Raw genomic sequence first — 21244 nt, 5'->3', positions numbered from 1 at the left:
CTAAAGGTGGGGCTCTAATCCAATAAGACTGATGTCTGTTTAAGAACAAGGATGTGTGAGCAGGGAGAAAGATGGTCTGCAGCCCAGCAGGGAGGCCTCATCAGAAACCAGCCCTGCCAGCACCTTGACCTTGAACTTTCAGCCCCCACAATGGTGAGAACTAAGTTTCTGTTGCTTAAGTCACCAAGTCTGCGGTGTTTTGTTACGGTGGCCCCAGCAAACAAATGCACCCTGGATACCCAGGCAGACTTGTTCTTCTCATTTTTCTGTGATGACACAGGAGATGGTGCAGGATGAGGGTAGACACAAGTCAAAACTACCCTCCAAAGTGTCTACGAATCCTGATCTCTCACCTAGGACACCAACAGGTGGACCACAGTGCTGTCCCAAAGTCTCCCTGAAATTTACAGCCACCCCCACCCTGCACACAACCCCCCGCCCCCACAAACCATGTTACTGCAAAGCAGCCAGGGTCACAATGTGCACATAGCGACCCATTTCCTCAGAGGTTCCAGGTGTAAGCTCTGGATATACCCCCGCTTGCCAAAGACACCAAGTCATAAAACTGGATTTACATTTTCTGGGAAAGTGTATGAGTACAGCCAAGAAAACCAATGCCTGCCACCAGCCTAACTTGAGGCTGTTCAGAGGGATGTCCTTAGTGGAAATGCCCAAGCAGAGCCAGTAACTTCCCCAGTGTCAGGAAACAGTGGAGGGACACAGCCAGGCCATGATCCCTGCGGACCCCACAGGGCAGCAGACAAAGCAAACCAGGTTTACCTGAGATGGGGACCTCATCCTGGGGGGCAGGAAACCCGCATGGAAGCACAATGCTGCTACCTGCCGGAGGGGGAAATGAAGATACCCAAAACGTACAAGGGCACCCATGGATGCAGGCGGGGGCCTGCAAAGCATGGTATTCATGGCCACAGGCTCGGAGTCTTTGTTCTTTATTAAATAAATGTAAATAAGGCAAAATTTGCACCAGTGTTCTTAAGGGTAAATACACCTAAAAGCAAATCTCATCATTCTGCATGAAGGTGTAGCCCACACAGAGAGAAGGCACGGCAGAAGCCGGGAGGCAAGGCATCCAACCGGAACTCAGAAACTAGTTCCTCATCGCTTCTCCAATCCTGTTTCCTTCCAGGAAAAACTGGGAGTTCAGCACCAGAATACCCTCAACACTTTCCCAAGGCTTCTTCACTTACCCCCCTCTCTTTTTTCTAACAGTGGGAGCAGGTCTCAGTCAGAAGCTGTGATGGGCAACAATATCCAGGCCGACTTACAGGCAACAAACAATATCCAGGCCCACTTAATAATAGGCAACAATATCCAGACCAACTTAATAACACTGTTTCCTTTTCATTGTCTTTCTCTCACAGTTACCTGCTATTTATGTCCACTAACAGTGGCTGTCCATTTACAGTAATCATATAAAGTTCCCTTTTTAAATAAAGGAATTTAGATGTTTTTAAGTGCAGCATTTTTTAAAATTATAGTAATAGTATAGTGATAAATAACTGAAATTTGAAAACCAGCATCCTCCGGGTTCTCTGAGCCCATGAGTCCCCCAAAGTGGATGACCTATAAATATCCACACAGCTGAATTCACAGGTGGGAAGCACCATACTCAGCTACATACTCCTGTTGTACAAAGTGAGGCCAGTCATTCCCACCATGCCAGCCTTACAGTGCCCACTCGTTTCCTCATTCATCCTTGAATCACAGGACACTGGTTGTCTCCCAAACTCTACTCTTCCTTCCTTAGCAATGAAAACCCCAATTTTAGGGGGTACACTGCCTCCTTAGCAGTCAGGGGAGGCCACAGGACTGGTATTGGCCACATAGTGGGATGCTGTGTGCACCCTCTAGGAAGGGTCCTTACAGCTTTGGGGACTGAGGGCAGTCTCCAAATTCACCTCTTCTATGCCATGGATCCATTCTACAGTCTGGTGAAGCCCATGGGCCCCTTCTTGGAAAAATATTTTAAAATACAGAAAATAAAACATATAAGATTACAAAGGAAACTGATTATACTGAAACAGAATTATCAAAATGTAAAAAACAAAAGTGACATAGTAATATATGGGATTCTTTATCATCACATTAAAAAGCCACTCTATCTTTGAGCAGAAATGACTTTGAGATTCTTTTCATGTCATAGCTGTGACAGGTACCTGTGACTTCCGTCAGTGATAGGACCCCTGCTAACACCACTATGGTCTCTAGGGTTTGCTGTTACTTTTATCATTGAAGATAATGCTAAAGTTCAGGCAGAGGCTAAAGAAAAAAGTTGTAATTTCTTTCTCCATGCAAATTCAGACCCCTGAATCCTACCTATGGAAATGGAGGAAGTCTCTCCTTTTTCCCCCTCCCCCTTCCTGATACCTGGGATGAGAATGGGATGGCTGGAGCTGAAATAGCCACACTTTGGACTATGAGGCAAGGAAGGAGGAGTCCTGGTCTCTGATGATCACAGAGCCACATACCAGCCCCAGCCTGCCTACCTCTGAACAGAGAGATGAGTTTCTATCTCATTAGGCCATGGTAGGTTTATTCTTGCTTATATAAAGTCACTCAAACCTGATCTTAATTGCCATATCTCTAATACTTTTCCTGAGTGGTGAGGTTGCAAACAGCTTGAACCTGATCCTTAGCAACCTTCATTCATCTTTGGGAAACAAACCGTGACTTAGAAAAATGGTTCCTCCAGAGCTACTAAGGAAACCCACATAGAACAGTTATTCTGTAGCCGACAGCCTTACAGGAGGCAAACCCCAAAACCTTGAACCACACAAGCTCCTGGTCTATCTCAAGGCTGCTCCACCTCTGCACTGTGTCGTTTAGTGCAGGCACGGGCCCAAGCACCACATGTTAACCACAGCTCACGAAGCTTACAACAAAGCACCACACTTCAAGGTCATGACCAGATACACACACACACGACTTCTCTCTGTAAAGTTCACAGTCGTGTGGGAGCAAGCACAAAGGCACCGGCATGACGTGCAGGCCCAAGAGTCACCCCGGTGTTGGCAGAGACGGCTCAAAAAGTACTTACTAATTGTCATTGACTCTGGCACCGAGGAAGAAGGCAACAGGCTGCTCAGAGGGCTTCCTTGGTCTGGAGGACTGGCTTCCACGCTGGGAAAAGGCAGGCAGAAGGAAGTTACACTCAGCAACTTAAAACCCCAACTCACCATTCAAAAAGTTACAGGTGCTAAGTTTACTCAGGTACACTACTACATGGAACAGGGGCTGCCCTTTGAAGTTAGTCAGTCCTCATTATTTGCAGAGCCCATATTTGCAAATTCACCTACTCAATAAAGTTTATTTGTAAGCCAAGATCAAGACTCACAGCACTTCCCTGGTCATTCATGAACATATGCTGTGTGGCAAAAAACCTGAGTCACTGAAGTTCATGCTCCCACCTGACATCAAACAAGATGAGTTCTGCCTTCTTTAACAATCACACAGGGAACATGTCCTTTGGGTGGGCTACTTAGTGCCATCCTTGTGCTTTCTGTTAGTGATTCTGCTGTTGGAAATGGCCCCCCAGCATAGAGTCAGGTGCTGTCCGGTGTTCCTAAGCACAAGAAGACTGTGATATTCATTATGTGGAAAATGTGTATGTTAGGTAACCTTTACTCAAAGCCTAAGTTACAGTGCTGTTGGCCATGAGTTCAATGTCAGTGAATCAACAATACATGTTAAATAAGATGTCTTTAAACAGGAATGGACATAAAACAAAGTTATGCGTTAATCAGTTGACCAAAATGTGACCAGATGTTTACAGGGACTAACCCTGTATTTCTCCTAAGAGCGACGATTCAGTCTTCACGGTGACTGCCGCAAACAATGAAGATTGACTGTATATTTACAAAGAAATTCCAACATGGAAAAATAATACTTAACATCTTTCATGAAAATAGCAGGGCCATAATATGGTTCATACACACACACACAACTAGGAAGAAAAGGACCAGACCATCAATGGAGCTGGGGGTTGAGAATATTTTTTCATTTACTCTTGCATTTTCCAAATGTTCTAAAGTAAACAGCAAAAAGGACTCCCACCCTGGGGCTCATTAAAAATGCAAATGTGATGTATCCCTGGGATACCAAATTAAAACCATAAAGAGAAAGGAAGAGAAATCTATAAGAGCAACAGGGATCATGTTGGCATCAGGGAGACCTAAGTGTCCATCTCAGCCCTGCCACCTAATACACAATGACTTGGGGCAACTCGGTTTCCCTTTGAGATACTTTTATTTTGAAAAAAGAAACAACCCAGAGTGCTTGCTGCTGTATGCCAGACCAAGCACTTCACAAATACATGGTATCTAAGTGGCTTACACAGTGTACAATATTAAAATTGTTCAATATTATCACATATTAAAATCAAGCAAATAATTATAGAGGAGATACCCAGATATGGCCCAAAAGTGTAAGAAGTAAAGGTGGTAGGCAAGTCAAGTGTGACCAACACTGCTTCTCAAGCTCTGAGACCCTTGGCAACTTTGTACATTATATGATGTAAGACTACCCCAAACATGAACATGAAGGAAAGCCTTGACTTTTAATCTCAGCAGGTGCTCCCCTATCCTTAAGAGAGAATAAAATGCAGAACTGTGAATAGGACAATTCAATTTCAAAGGCAACTTGGTTTCTGAATACTAACGTGTACCGAGAGCCTGTCTCTGGGAGAACGTGGTCCTCCAGCTCTGTCCCGTTCTCCAGGCTTCCAAGGCGGGTATCTGTGCACAGAGAGTAATTGCAGAGAAAAAGTCAAGTTTCTGTTTTCATCTCATTTTTCTCCATGAGACAAGGACACAGTAAACACATTGGCTTATCTGCTAAAGCAGCTGATTTACAAATGTTTCCACATCAGCACACTGGGTTTTAATCTGCTACCTGTTGCATTTTTTCAGCCATAATCTCAGATTTGGCATCAGTCACTGAGAGGAGGGCCCATAATCCCACTTAACATTTGTTTTTATCTTGATCCACCTGAATTTATGCATGAAGTTCATATTTAGCACAAACCTCAGAGTCAGGAAATAATAAATCAGCTGTTGGACAAACTACTGCTGTAGTGGCTTGATATGGACACAAGGGGGCAAGCATGGTCTAGCTACTGACAGTCGGCTCACGTCCAAACTGAGGGACTGCTGCTTTCTAAAAGCCACTTACCCTGCATTACGTGCCATTAAGTGAGAAAGGATTCATAAGTGAGAAAAGATTTGTAAGTGAGGCCATAAATAATCTCTAGAAACAACAGGGAAAAGGCACTGAAGACTTCCATAAATATATTAGCTGCTGTTCACATCTCTTCACATGAAAAAGTGCAAATTCATGCCTCTTAGGCTGGACGGGGACATGAAAGCCACTGTCACCCAGAACACAGACTCACTGGAGAAGCTTCTGGCTTGCCAATGCCCACTACAGAACAAGGCCTGCATCGCAGACAGGGAACGCAGAACCGGAAGACTCGCCGCGTGCTCCTCGGCCAGCCCTCACGGCCCCCTTCCTCACTCCTGTTTAATGCCTGGTTTCGTCCTGCTCAAGACTCCCCAGCTCTTACAAGGGTGAACTAAGGGAACGCTACGAGGAAATGTTTCTCACCTTTTCTTCTACCCGGCTGCCTCCATTAAGCTATTCCATCGACTCACTCCTGCCTCTTTTAAATAGTTGCAAAGGACTCTCCCCAGGGTGGCAGACGACAGGCCAAGCAAGCCCCTCTCCTGGTGCTCCTCTCCTGGCCTTTGTAACATACTCTTCGCTTCTGCCCCACCATCTTTTTCTCTGATTCCATTATGAAGGCACCCCTGAGTCACAGCCCCATGGCCTCTGCCCCCTTGGCAAACCCAGGGCTTGGCTCCAGTGCTCACCTCTGTGCGGCTAATGCCTCTCAAGCCCTCACCGCAGCCTAGGGCCTCAGCCTTAATCCTACTCCCATATCTCTGTCTGGCAGAAAGCTCCCCTGGAGTACCCTCTGGGGCCTCCCAACTGACCATGACCTACAAAACCGTTCTGTCACCACTCCCGAGCTGCAACCTCAGAAGAGTGCCCGCACCACCCCGCTGGGCATCACAGAGCCATGTGGTATCCACGACCTCCCAGTTCCACCCACTTATCTCCCACCCTGGCTCACAAGCCATTTCCACGGCCACCCTAGTTGAAGGCTCAGTACCTTCTCGGGGTCTGCTGCAGAGGTCCCCCCAGTTCCATCTCACCCTCTCTAATCTAACACAAGGCTGCCTGATTCTGCTTTCTGAAGCAAAGATGGGGACGCAACACACACAATGGAAACCCATGGCTGCATAAAGGCCACCACCCTCCAGCACCACGGACACTACACCCACTCAGCATAAGTGGGACACCCTTGATAATGCACAACCACGGCCCAGGACAGCTGAAGCAGGCCTGAGGCACTGGGGCCACAGAGCAGTCGCAGAGACAGACCGCCTCACTCATCCTCAGGGCCCCCTCTGAGGTGGGTGCTACTGTTATCTTAACCTTACAGATGTGCAGTAGGGCCTCGTGGGTTTAAGTGACTTGTCTAAGACCACAGCACCAATATGTGAGGATCTGAACCCTGCTCTGCCCCATGGCAGAGCTGAGCCCTTATCATAGTCTCATTCAGCTGATCTGAGATATGTGTTTTTCTATCTACATGCCCGGGGAATTCCCACCTCCATTCGTTTGTCCACATTGTATCTCCAACTGAACATCACTTTTCCAACTGCCAGATGTCCACTCCCTGCATGCCCCCATCCCCACCTACTGCATCAATTTCCTCACCCACTCACCCACCCAGCAAAGGCTTCCTGAGCCACCACTGTGGGCCTGACACGGGCTAGGATGAGGGTCACACTGGAATCAAAACAGACATGGTCCTGTCTTCGTGGACCTCCAAGACTATTAGTGGGGAAAGGCATTAGCAAGTAATTATACAAATATACAATTACAAACTAAGGTCAGAGCAATGGAAACATGGAAATACACAAGGTTTATGACTGACAACAAGGCCTGGCCTGCCTTTGAGGAGCCAGAAAAGCCTTCTGTAAGACAGTGACCCTTGGGCCATGACCTGAAGGATGGGCAGAGGGTGTAGATGCAGGAGAGGGGGCTGCAGACTCGGTTCCAGGAGCTGCATGCAGGCTAGTGTGGCTGGGGACACCAAGCAAAAGAGAAATGGGAAGAGGTGAGGCTGTGGGGTGGTCTGGGGCAGGGGTGGGCACAGTGAGGGTTCCGGGTTTTATCCCAAGTGTGGTGGAATAGTTTATGCAGGGTAATGATGCACTCTGATTCATGTTCTTAAAAAATCACTCTGCTTGCTAAAAGAAGAAGGGACAGGAGAGCTGCAGGGTTGAAGCATAGAGCTATGGATGGTTCTTCCCCTCCTTACATGCAAAACTCCAGGAGGGATTCACCTTTGGGTCCCCAGAGCTGGCATGGTGCTAGTGCATAACAGGATCGCACAGATGGAGTAAAGAAAACTGTGCGCCCTAGCGGCCCGTGAGCCACATCAGTGGGGCAGGAACACAATGAACGCCCTGCAACCACCACAGAATCTAAGAATCCAAACAGTAAAACTACCCTGGGGGAGGGATCAGTCACTTCAGAAGAGAGCAGCACTATAGCAGTACCTTCTCGGCCTCAGCCAGCTGACAGACAGATGGGACCCTGGGAATCTGCAGAGACCCACCGCAGGATGAGGAGAAGCCCCCGAATGATAGACCCGCTGGGAAGAGAAGGGGGTCAAGGTCACAGATGAACCAAAGCTAGCCTTCAGAAACTGACTGTGCATTTACTAACCCAACACTAAGCACGGGCCCCTCCACTGAGAGGCAAGCAGGAACAGTCACACATGCAGTAGGTAGAAATGGGTGCTTGTTCACCTCCTCCTGTTATTCTCAGCTCAAAGAAAACTCTGGGGGACTGCCCTCCCTTGCACCTTCAAAACGATGCTAGTAAACATGTGTGGCTTCATTGTGAGTAAATGCAGACCCAGAGGAACTGATGTATCCCTTCCTCCAACCCGCCTGTCAGGTCTTGTGTGATGCTGTAATGGGGTCTCCCTTCTGTGAGGCCCCCGAGCCCTAAAAATGTAGCTCTGAAGTACAGACCACTAAACTGCAGAGCCCCCTCCTCTAAGATTCAGACACCCCTTCTCTGCTGCTTTCTCTCTGCCAAGACCTAGCTACCCAAGCCATCTATCCTTCCCCACCAGGTGCTCCCCTCCCTCTTTATCCTCCTCTCTCGGCCTTTCTCCAAAAACCCACACAGACGGTGGTAGTAGAGGCACCAACGTCTTCCAAGATGACGGGAGCACCTCCTAAGGGATGAGCCCTATGTGTGCAGTCATCAGTAGAGACACACGATGGCTCCCAGGCCAGGATAGGGGAGAACAGGCTAGTGCTGCTCTAGGAGGAGGGCATCAACCAAAGGGACCCTGGTCAGAAACGGAGTGAAAGAAAAGGCGTCTGGGAGGGGAGTGCTGTCAGGGCTCAGGGCAGGCAGGCCAGCCCAGTGCCACCTGGCACACGTGCCTCCCCTGGAGACGGAGCACCAGGCCAGAAGGGAATCAACCCAACACAGCACTCCAATCAGGTAACAGATTCCCCTCAATCGGATTCCAGTGTCTTCATGTGACCCTAGAACACTTTACTTTCCTGTCTGATGTTCCTACCTAGGCGGGTTGGCCCCTCAGGCTGACACAGGCTTCCAAAACACCTGGCAGCTTTGTTACTGTAGCAAATTAAAAAGCTGGCAGACCAGCTCACACACACCAACTCTGGTGCACACAACCAAGATAAGCTGGGACTGAGAGTCCCATCAGCAGTGACAAGATAAGGCTTCTGGGTCTGTGAGGCTGACAGACAGATGGGACCCTGGGAATCTGCCAGGGGCGCCTTCCTGCAATGATCCTGGAGGCCCGTCAGAAGCCACTTTCCCTGGTGACAGTGGAGCCCAGCGAGGGAGAGACAGTGCTGGGTTCTGTAAGGCTAACCCCAATGTGAACCACAAATAGCCACATCCCAGGAGCAGCCAGCCAGCAGCCCCCAGGGTCTACTAGTTTGGAAGAACCCAGTTAAGAAATGAAGGAGCCACTTGAAACAGAACAGCTGAAGAAAAAAGCCCCCTCGGATGGGGGGGTGGTGACACAAAGTGATCAGCTGGAAGCTGTGAATAAACTCTGGGAACGTCAGGGGCCCTAAACACACCTCAGGACCACGTGCTGTCTGCAGCCCCACCCCCTTCTCAGACATCCCACGGCTTGCACACTGCCACTGAAGGGGGGAGATAACCATCCCCGTCCTCGGCCATCTGCACCAAGGACGCCACCTGAGTAGAAGGAGGGGCCTGTAGACCCGAGCAGGGCCCACCAGATGGTGCCTCTGGGAGAGTCAGCTGAAACCCAGCACCTGCTGGCTGCCATGGAAGGCCATGGCTGCGGTGATGGTCTGCACCTCAGCCGAGTACAGGCAGCCTCGTGAGGGAGTGTGGGGGTGCAGAATGACCTGGCCAGGTGAGGAGCCCCTCCACTCCAAGTTCCCAAGGCCCACAAGATACCCTGTCATGTTGTGCTGTGCCTCATCTCTTCCCACATTAACCTGGGGAACAGTGACCACAAATGTGGGAGGAAGGGGACACAGTGATAACCACCACTGCCCCATGGGCTGTGGTCAGGGTGGGTGTGTGCATGTGGGCCACCTTACAGCCCTAGACCTACTTCAAGGGTTTGATGAGTGTTGGCTGTCACTCTCACCACTGACTGTACCTTCCAAAAGAGGCAAGCCTGTTAGATAATGCCACTCAGCCACCTCTCCCATCAGCCTCAGTTTCCACCAGGAATACTCACTGCTCTCAGAGGTCTCCCAGCCTAGCTCCTGCAACTGCCAGAGAGGGTGCTGACCTGACCCCCACTGCAGACTGCTGCCTCTCCTTGTCCCCACCCTGCCCCTGCACTTGAGCTGGGTTGAGTGGGTTTCTGTTCCTCCCACAGCAGCAAGAACAATAGTCCATCATCCGGTTCAGAATGTCAACATCTTCCTGAGCAGTTGGTGGGCCCCCATCACTGACGGCTTCCTAAAACTGGCAAACTGGCCCTGGGAAGATGAGCAGGGTGCCCACATACAGAGGTGTCAGCACCAAGGCCTCACTCAGCCGGTGGTGCTGTGTGACAGTGTGCTGTGCAGTGCGATGGCCCACTCCACAGTGACCGGCACCATACAGGCTATGCTCGCACGCACCCCTGTGGGCGAGCCGGGCTCATCCACATCCCCACCACCACTCCCCACCCCAAACCTCGCTGCCCCTGTGACCTTCTCTAGCTAAAGAAAACAGTACGGAACCACACAAAGCACACTCAATCCCATGGAATGGGACAGAAATGCTTACCCAATCCAAAGGCAGGTTTCAAGGAAGCTAAGCCCTGATCCCCAAGCCCTATGCTGCAGAGAGTGCCAAGACCTTCACAGCTACAGGTTCTGTGACCTCCCTTCTCCTAAGAAGGAAAAACAATGGTCACCATTTGTGGTCATCTTGTACATGAATGACCAAGCCCAACAAATCACTGGAGAGAAAAAAAAATAGGATTGGGCTTCCTGGGTGACTTACCAGCCAATCCAGCCCAGCACTCACTCACAAGAGCACCTAACAACATCCAGGTTCAGCAGGAAGAGAAGCCAGATCCTCTGTCATCTCTAATCTCAACCAGCCTCTGTGCTCCCACTCCTACCTGAACAGGTAACCCAGACACTCCTGAGGCTCTTGGAGCCAAAGCTCATATGGGAGGAAAAGAGTAAGCAGGAAACACCCACCTGCAGGGTCATAGGAGCCCACTGCGCTGACTGGAAAGAGGACATCAATGTCGCCGTGGAGCACCTGCAGTGGAGCCCAGGTGTGTATCTCGGAGAGGCAGGTGGACCCATCCAGTGGCCTAAGATGAAAGAAGACAGCTGTGTGACAGGGTGGACAGCCCCTGCGGGCTCAGATCACCACAAGCATCTGCCAGCCTCTCACAAGTTGCCTCTTGGGAACTAACCAGGCCGTGACAGGGCTGAAAACAGAAGGAGACATGGGCCGGGAATAGAAGTGTATCATCAGGATTAAAGATGGCGGCGTGAGAGGTGAGACAGAGGCTTCTCCTAAAAGCGCATTTAAGACGAAAATATAATTAATACAACTGATCCTGACAAAGCAACAGGAAAGGACTGCACCAAAATGCATACACCTGGAGAAAAGAGCAGACCTCACCGAACAGGATAACGTACCAAAGCTGAGGCCCAGCGGGACCTGAGCCCCTCCCCCACCCCAGCTCACTGGCTGGAGGAAGAGAAATGGAGCAGGGAGGGAGTGGAAGCCAGGGACTGCTGAATACCTAGCTCCAGAGATCTAATCTGGGAGCACAAACCTACATTTCAAGGTGCTTTCATCATACTCTCGTAACTAGGGAATTGGAAAACTAAGACAGGCAGAATTCCTGGAGAGACTGAGATTCCAGCCGCTTGTGGAAAGCAGGGATCCATATCCAGCTGCTCTGGGACAAAAGAAAGGTGGGCAGTCTGAGAGACTTCCTAACAAGGAAGCCCTAAGAAGAAGGCGCTAAAGGGGCAAGGATTGCACAGAGCTTACTGCTCAGGAGAAAGGACAGGTAGACAAAATTGTCTGGGTGCACTCTGCCCAGAAGGCTGGGAGCTTTCACAATTTCCACATACTCCAGCTCCCTGGGACTACACAGCTCCAAGAACGCCCTCTGTGATAGGCAGCCTACTGCGCCTTTCTCCCGGCCAGCCCCATCTGGGTTGCAAACCAGCACACCCTACCCTGGCGTTAGGCCAGCCAGAGGGAAGCTCTATCTACAGCAACTACAAATGCAAAGCATAGAGGCTATACCTGTGTGCTCGGCCCACTGGTTCAGGCAGTGGGGACAGGCATACCAGCCGGGAAGCAGGAAACAGCTCTTTCCTCCCCACAGGCACCAATACCACAATACCACTCCCCTGCAACCACTGACATTGCTTCAGGGGCTGAGCAGCTCCAGAAAGTAGAGCTTCTGGACATTAGAGGGCACCATATACAAATAAGAAACGCCAAAGGAACCTAGTTCAGAGTAAAATTAATATAACCCCTGAGAAAGATAACATAGACCTCATAAATCTTCCTGAAAGGGACTTCAAAATAAAAATCATTAACATGCTAACGGAGGTACAGAAAGATATTCAAGAACTTGGGAATTAATTCCGGTCAGAGATTCAATCATTGAAGAGCACAATGAAGGGTATTAAAAGCAGATTGGATACAGTGGAGGAGACGATAAATGAAAAAGAAGGTAGAGAAGAGAAATACAAAGAACCTGAGGTACAGAGAGAAAAAAGAATCTCTAAGAATGAAAGAACATTGAGAGAACTGTGTGACGAATCCAAATGGAACAATATTCGCATTATAGGGGTACCAGAAGAAGAGAGAAAGGGATAGAAAGTGTCTTTGAGGAGGTAGTTGCTGAAAACTTCCCCAATCTGGGGAAGGAGATAGTCTCTCAGGCCATGGGGATCCATAGATCTCCCAACACAAGGGAACCAAGGAAGACAACACCAAGACACATAGTAATTAAAATGGTAAACATCAAGGATAAGGACAGACTATTAAAAGCAGCCAGAGAGAGAAATAAGATCACATACAAAGGAAAGCCCAACAGGCTAACATCAGACTTCTCAGCAGAAACCTTACAGGCCAGAGGGGAGTGGCATGATGCATTTAATGCAATGAAACAGAAGGGCCTGAAACCAAAATTACTTTATCCAGCAAGATTATCATTTAAATTTGAAGGAGGGATTAAACAATTTCCAGGTAAGCAAAAGCTGAGAGAATTTACCTCTAACAAACAATCTCTACAGTCTATTTTGGAGGGACTGCTATAGATGGAAGTGTTCCTAAGGTTTAATAGCTGTCACCAGAGGTAATAAATGACAGTAAAGAAAGTAGAACACCTAATTACTAAGCAAATGCAAAATTAAATTAACTATCGCTAAAGTCAATCAAGGGATAGACAAAGAGTACAGAATAAGACACCTAATATATAAAGAATGGACAAGGAAGAAAAAGGAGGAGGGGGGGAAAAAAGAACCCTTAGAATGTGTTTGTAATAGCATACTAAGTGAGTTAAGTTAGACTCTTCGATAGTAAGGAAGTTAACCTTGAAGCTCTGGTAACCACGAATCTAAAGCCTGCAATGGCAGTAAGTACATACCTATCACTAATCACCCTAAATGTAAATGGCTTGAATGCACCAATCAAAAGACAAAGAGTCACTGAATGGATAAAAAAACAAGACCCTACTATATGCTGCCTACAAGAGACTCACTTTAAACCCAAAGACATACACAGACTAAAAGTAAAGGAATGGAAAAAGATATTTCATGCAACTAATAGCAAAAAGCAGGAGTTGCAGTACTTCTATCAGACAAAATAGACTTCAAAACAAAGAAAGTTACAAGAGACAAAGAAGGACATTACATAATGATGAAGGGGTCAATCCAACAAGAAGATATAACCATTATAAATATCTATGCTCCCAACACAGGAACATCTACATATGTGAAACAAATACTAACTGAATTAAAAGGGGAAATAGAATGCAATGCATTCATTCTACAAGACTTCAACACTCCACTCACTTTGAATGACAGATCAACTAGACAGAAGATAAGTAAGGGGACAGAGGCACTGAGCAACACATTAGAACAGACAGACATCACAGAAATCTACAGATTTCTACACCCAAAAGCAGCAGAATACACATTCTTCTCAAGTGCACATGGAACATTTCCAAAAATAGATCATATGCTAGACCACAAAAAGAGCCTCAGTAAATTCAAAAAGATGGAAATTGTACCAACCAGTTTCTCAGACCACAAAGGTATGAAACTAGAAATAAATTACGCAAAGAAAATTTTAAAATCTCACAAAACACATGAAGGCTTCACAACATGCTCCTAAATAATCAATGGATCAATGACCAAATAAAAACACACATAAAGCAATATATGGAGACAAATGACAACAATAATTCAACACCGCAAAATCTGTGGGATGCAGTCAAGACCGTGCTAAGAGGAAAGGATATTGCAATACACACCTAACTCAAGAAAGAAGAACAATCCCATATAAGCAGTCTAAACTCACAATTAATGAAACTAGAAAAAGAAGAACAAACGAGGCCTACAGTCAGTAGAAGGAGGGATATAAAAAAGATTAGAGAAGAAATAAATAAAATCAAGAAGAATAAAACAATAGAAAGAATCAATGAAAGCAAGAGCTGGTTCTTCGAGAAAATAAACAAAATAGATAAACACCTACCCAGACTGATCAAAAAAAAAGAGAGTCTACACACATAAACAGAATCATAAATAAGAAAGGAAAAATCACTACAGATACCACAGAAACACAAAGAATTATTAGAGAATACTATGAAAAATTATATGCTAACAAATTGGATAACCTAGAAGAAATGGACAACGTTCTAGAAAAATACAACCTTCCAAGGCTAACCAAAGAAGAAACAGAAAATCTGAACAGACCAATTACCAGCAACGAAATTGAACTGGTGATCAAAAAACTACCTAAGAAGAAAACTCCAGAACCAGATGGCTTCACCGCTGAATTTTATCAAACATTCAGTGAAGACCCAATACCCATTCTTCTTAAAGTTTTCCAAAAAATAGAAGAGGAGGGAATACTTCCAAACTCATTCTATGAGGGCAGCATCACTCTAATACCAAAACCAGGCAAAGACACCACAAAAAAAGAAAATTACAGACCAATACCCTTGATGAACATAGATGCAAAAATACCCAACAAAATATTAGCAAGCTGAATTAAAAAATACATCAAAAAGATCATCCATCAGGATCAAGCAGGATTTATTCCAGGGATGCAACAATGGTACAACATTCAAAAATCCATCAACATCATCCATCACATCAACAAAAAAGAGGACAAAAACCACATGATCATCTCCATAGATGCTGAAAAAGGATTCAACAAAATTCACCATCCATTCATGATAAAAACTCTCACCAAAATGGGTATAGAGGGCAAGTACCTCAACATAATAAAGGCCATATATGACAAACCCACAGCCAACATTATACTTAACAGCAAGACGCTGAAAGCTTTTCCTTTAAGACGGGGAACAGGAAAAGGATGCCCACTTTCCCCACTTCTATTCAACATAGCACTGGAGGTCCTAGCCATGGCAACCAGACAACACAAAGAAATAACAGGCATCCAGACTGGCAAGGAAGATGTTAAACTGTGCCTGTTTGCAGATGACATGATACTGTAAATAAAAATCCCTAAAGATTCCACTCCAAAACTACTAGATCTAATATCTGAATTCAGTGAAGTTGCAGGATACAAAATTAATACACATAAATCTGTGGCATTCCTATACACTAACAATGAAATAGCAGAGTGAGAAATCAGGAAAACAATTCCATTCATAACTGCATCAAAAAGAATAAAATACCTAGGAATAAACCTAACCAAGTAAGTGAAAGACCTATACTCTGAAAACTACAAGACAATCATGAGAAAAATTAAAGAAGGTGCCAATAAATGGAAACACATCCTGTGCTCGTAGATAGGAAAAATTAATATAGTCAAAATGGCCATCCTGCCTAAAGCAATCTATAGATTCAATGCAATTCCTATCAAAATACCAACAGCATTTTTCAACAAACTAGAGAAAATCATTCTAAAATTCATATGAAACCACAAAAGACCTCGAAGAGCCAAAGCAATCCTGAGAAGGAAGAATAAAGCAGGGGGAATTATGCTCTCCAACTACAAGCTCTACTACAAAGCCATGGTAATCAAGACAATTTGGTACTGGCACAAGAAAAGACCCATAGACCAATGGAACAGACTAGAGAGCCCTGATAAAAACCCAACCAATATGGTCAATTAATATATGATAAAGGAGCCATGGACATACAATGGGGAAATGACATCCTCTTCAACAGTTGGTGTTGGCAAAACTGGACAGCTACATGCAAGAGCATGAAACTGGATTACTGTTTAACCCCAAACACAAAAGTAAACTCAAAATGTATTAAAGACTTGAATGTAAGTCATGAAACCATAAAACTCTTAGAAGACAACATAGGCAAACATCTCCTGAATATAAGCATGAGCAACTTCTTCCTGAACGCATCTCCTCGAGAAAGGGAAACTAAAGCAAAAATAAACACATGGGACTATATCAAACTGGAAAGGTTTTGCACGGCCAAGGGCATCATCAACAGAACAAAAAGGCATCCTACAGTATGGGAGAATATATTTGTAAGTGACATATCTGACAAGGGGTTAACACCCAAAGTATATAAAGAACTTACATGCCTCAACATCCAAAAAACAAATAACATGATTAACAAATGGGCAGAGGATATGAAGAGACAGTTTTCCAAGGAAGAAATTCAGATGGCCAACAGACACATGAAAAGATGCTCCACATCACTAATCATCAGGGAAATGCACATTAAAACCACAATGAGCTATCACTCACACCAGTAAGGATGGCCAGCATCAAAAAGACTCAGAACAACAAATGCTGGTGAGGATGTGGAGAAAGGGGAACCCTCCTACACTGCTGGCGGGAATGTAAACTAGTTCATCCATTGTGGAAAGCAATATGGAGGTTCCTCAAAAAAATAAAAATAGAAATACCATTTGACCCAGGAATCCCTCTCCTTGGAATTTACCCAAAGAATACAACTTCTCAGATTAAAAAAGACATATGCACCCTTATGTTTATTGCAGCATTTTTCACAATAGCCAAGATATGGAAGCAACTTAAGTGTTCATCAGTACAAGAATGGATAAAGAAGATGTGGCACATATACACAATGGAATACTATTTAGCCATAAGAAAGAAACAAATCCTACCATTTGCAACAACATGGATGGAGCTGGAGGATATTATGGTCCATGAAATAAGCCAAGCGGAGAAAGACAAGTGCCAAATGATTTCCCTCATTTGTGGAGTATAACAATGAAGCAAAACTGAAGGAACAAAATGGCAGCAGACTCAGAGACTCTGAGAAAGAACTAGTGGTTACCAAAGGGGAGGAGTGTGGGAGGGTGGGTGGGGAGAGAGAGAGAAGGGGATTGAGGGGTATTATGTTTAGTACACATGCTATGGGGGGCCATGGGGAAAACAGTGTAGCAGAGAGAAGGCACACAGTGGATCTGTGACATCTTGCTGCACTGATGGACAGTGACTACATTGGGATATGGGCGGGGACTTGATAATTTGGGTAAATGTAGTAACCACATTGTTTTTTAATGTGAAACCTTGATAGGAGTGTATATCACTCATACCTTAATAAACAAAATTTTTTTAAAGAGGTGTATTGTCCAGATCCAAGACCTCTTGCATTCATCCTGTCTACCAGTGTTTATAAGCACCTGCTCTGTGCCAGTTAGCGTGCTCACATCTATTTTGCGCTGGCAAAAGAGCCAGCAAGCCTTGTTCATCCCGCCCTTGGGCTGCTGACAGGCTGGTGGGGGACACTGATATGAATCAAATAATCCTGTGAGTAGGTATAAAATGGCGGCTCAGGAGAGGCAGAGCCAAGATGGCGGCGTGAGTAGAGCAGAGGAACTCTCCTCCCAAAACCACATAGAATTATGAAAATATACCAAAGACAACTTCCTAAAATAGAAACCAGAGGACACAGGACAACATCCAGACCACATCCACACCTGCGAGGACCCAGCGCCTCGTGAAGGGGGAGAGGAAGGCCACAAACCAACGAGAAGGACAGTTCATCCAGCTGTCACTCGTACCAGCTCTGCAAACTATCTCTATCACCATGAAAAGGCAAAACTACAGGCAGATAAAGATCACAGAGACAACACGTGAGAAGGAGACAGACCTAACCAGTCCTCCTGAAAAAGAATTCAAAATAAAAATCATGAACATGCTGACAGAGATGCAGAGAAAAATGCAAGAGCAATGGGATGAACTCCGGAGGGAGAACACAGATGTCAGGAAGGAGATCACAGAAGTGAAACAAGCCCTGGAAGGATTTATAAGCAGAATGGATAAGATGCAAGAGGCCATTGAAGGAGTAGAAACCAGAGAACAGGAACGTATAGAAGCTGACATACAGAGAGATAAAAGGATCTCCAGGAACAAAACAGCACTAAGAGAACTATGTGACCAATCCAAAAGGAATAATATTTGTATTATAGGGGTACCAGAAGAAGAAGAAAGAGGAAAAGGGATAGAAAGTCTCTTTGAAGAAATAATTGCTGAAAACTTCCCCAAACTGGGGGAGGAAATAATCGAACACACCACGGAAATACACAGAACCCCCAACAGAAAGGATCCAAGGAGGACACCACCAAGACACATAATAATTAAAATGGCAAGGATCAAGGACAAGGAAAGAGTTTTAAAGTCAGCTAGAGAGAAAAAGGTCACCTATAAAGGAAAACCCATCAGGCTAACATCAGACTTCTCGACAGAAACCCTACAGGCCAGAAGAGAATGGCATGATATACTTAATGCAATGAAACAGAAGGGCCTTGAACCAAAAATACTGTATCCAGCACGACTATCATTTAAATATGATGGTGGGATTAAACAATTCCCAGACATGCAAAAGCTGAGGGAATTTGCTTCCCACAAACCACCTCTACAGGGCATCTTACAGGGACTGCTCTAGATGGGAGCACTCCTAAAAAGAGCACAGAACAAAACATATAATGTATGAAGAATGGAGGAGGAGGAATAAGAAGGGAGAGAAGAAAAGAATCTCCAGACAGTGTATATAACAGCTCAATAAGCGAGCTAAGTTAGGCAGTAAGATACTAAAGAAGCTAGCCTTGAACCTTTGCTAACCACGAATCTAAAGCCTACAATGGCAATAAGTACATATCTCTCAATAGTCACCCTAAATGTAAATGGACTTAATGCACCATTCAAAAGACACAGAGTAACAGAATGGATAAAAAAGCAAGACCCAACTATATGCTGCTTAAAAGAAACTCACTTCAAACCCAAAGACAAGCACAGACTAGAAGTCAAAGGATGGAAAAACATATTTCAGGCAAACAACAGTGAAAAGAAAGCAGGGGTTCCAGTACTAATATCAGACAAAATAGACTTCAAAACAAAGAAAGTAACAAGAGATAAATAGGGACACTACATAATGATAAAGGGCTCAGTCCAACAAGAGGATATAACCATTCTAAATATATATGCACCCAACACAGGAGCACCACCATTTGTGAAACAAATACTAACAGAACTAAAGAGGGAAACAGACTGCAATGCATTCATCTTAGGAGACTTCAACACACCACTCACCCCAAAGGATAGATCCACCGGGCAGAAAATAAGTAAGGACACACAGGCATTGAACAACATACTAGAACAGATGGACCTAACAGACATCTGTAGAACTCTACATCCAAAAGCAACAGGATATACATTCTTCTCAAGTGCACATGGAACATTCTCCAGAATAGACCACATACTAGCTCACAAAAAGAACCGCAATAAATTCCAAAATATTGAAATTCTAACAACCAATTTTTCAGACCACAAAGGTATAAAACTAGAAATAAATTCTACAAAGAAAACAAAAAGGCTCACAAACATATGGAGGCTTAACAACATAGTTCCTAATAATCAATGGATCAATGAACAAATCAAAATAGAGATCAAGGAATATATAGAAACAAATGACAACAACAACACAAAGCCCCAACCTCTGTGGGATGCAACGAAAGCAGTCTTAAGAGGAAAGTATACAGTGATCCAGGCACACCTGAAGAAGGAAGAACAATCCCAAATGAATAGTCTAACATCACAACTATCAAAACTGGAAAAAGAAGAACAAATGAGGCCTCAAGTCAGCAGAAGGAGGGACATAATAAAGATCAGAGAAGAAATAAACAAAATTGAGAAGAATAAAACAATAGCAAAAATCAATGAAACCAAGAGCTGGTTCTTTGAGAAAATAAACAAAAAAGATAAGCCTCTAGCCAAACTTATTAAGAGAAAAAGAGAATCAACACAAATCAATATAATCAGAAATAAGAATGGAAAAATCACGACAGACCCCACAGAAATACAAAGAATTATTAAAGACTACTATGAAAACCTATATGCCAACAAGCTGGAAAACCTAGAAGAAATGGACAACTTCCTAGAAAAATACAACCTCCCAAGACTGACCAAGGAAGAAACACAAAAGTTAAACAAACCAATTATGAGCAAAGAAATTGAAACGGTAATCAAAAAACTACCCAAGAACAAAACCCAAGGGCCGGACGGATTTACCTCGGAATTTTATCAGACACACAGAGAAGACATAATACCCATTCTCCTTAAAGTGTTCCACAAAATAGAAGAGGAGGGGATACTCCCAAACTCATTCTATGAAGCCAACATCACGCTAATACCAAAACGAGGCAAAGACCCCACCAAAAAAGAAAATTACAGACCAATATCTCTGATGAATGTAGATGCAAAAATACTCAAGAAAATATTAGCAAACAGAATTCAACAGTATATCAAAAGGATCATACACCATGACCAAGTGGGATTCATCCCAGGGATGCAAGGATGGTACAACATTCGAAAATCCATCAACATCATCCACCACATCAACAAAAAGAAAGACGAAAACCACATGATCATCTCCATAGATGCTGAAAAAGCATTTGACAAAATTCAACATCCATTCATGATAAAAACTCTCCGCAAAATGGGAATAGAGGGCAAGTACCTCAACATAATAAAGGCCATATATGATAAACCCACAGCCAGCATTATACTCAACAGCAAGAAGCTGAAAGCATGTCCTCTGAGACTGGGAACCTGACAGGGATGCCCACTCTCCCCACTGTTATTTAACATAGTACTGGAGGTCCTAGCCACTGCAATCAGACAAAACGAAGAAATGCAAGGAATTCAGATTGGTAAAGAAGAAGTTAAACTGTCACTATTTGCAGATGATATGATACTGTACATAAAAAACCCTAAAGACTCCACTCCAAAACTACTAGAACTGATATCAGAATACAGCAAAGTTGCAGGATACAAAATTAACACACAGAAATCTGTAGCTTTCCTATACACTAACAATGAACCAATAGAAAGAGAAATCAGGAAAACAATTCCATTCACAATTGCATCAAAAAGAATAAAATACCTAGGAAT

At 44.8% G+C, this 21244-nt stretch overlaps 1 protein-coding gene across 4 annotated transcripts in view; it reads right to left on the bottom strand.

Annotated features, from left to right (window-relative positions):
• LOC108401178 (sorting nexin-29) overlaps positions 1-21244 on the bottom strand; it is a 585108-nt gene that overhangs the window by 460091 nt on the left and 103773 nt on the right. For all 4 annotated transcript variants that reach the window (XM_073215554.1, XM_073215556.1, XM_073215555.1 and 1 more), the window contains 3 exons: positions 10827-10945; positions 4679-4754; positions 3059-3141 (listed from right to left, as the gene is read on the bottom strand). In XM_073215554.1, coding sequence (XP_073071655.1) covers positions 3059-3141; positions 4679-4754; positions 10827-10945 — 278 coding nt within the window. The remainder of the gene's footprint in view (positions 1-3058; positions 3142-4678; positions 4755-10826; positions 10946-21244) is intronic.

This window comes from Manis javanica, chromosome 10 (assembly GCF_040802235.1).
Source record: "Manis javanica isolate MJ-LG chromosome 10, MJ_LKY, whole genome shotgun sequence".
Taxonomy (NCBI): domain Eukaryota; kingdom Metazoa; phylum Chordata; class Mammalia; order Pholidota; family Manidae; genus Manis; species Manis javanica.
This window is presented reverse-complemented; position numbering and strand designations above follow the sequence as displayed.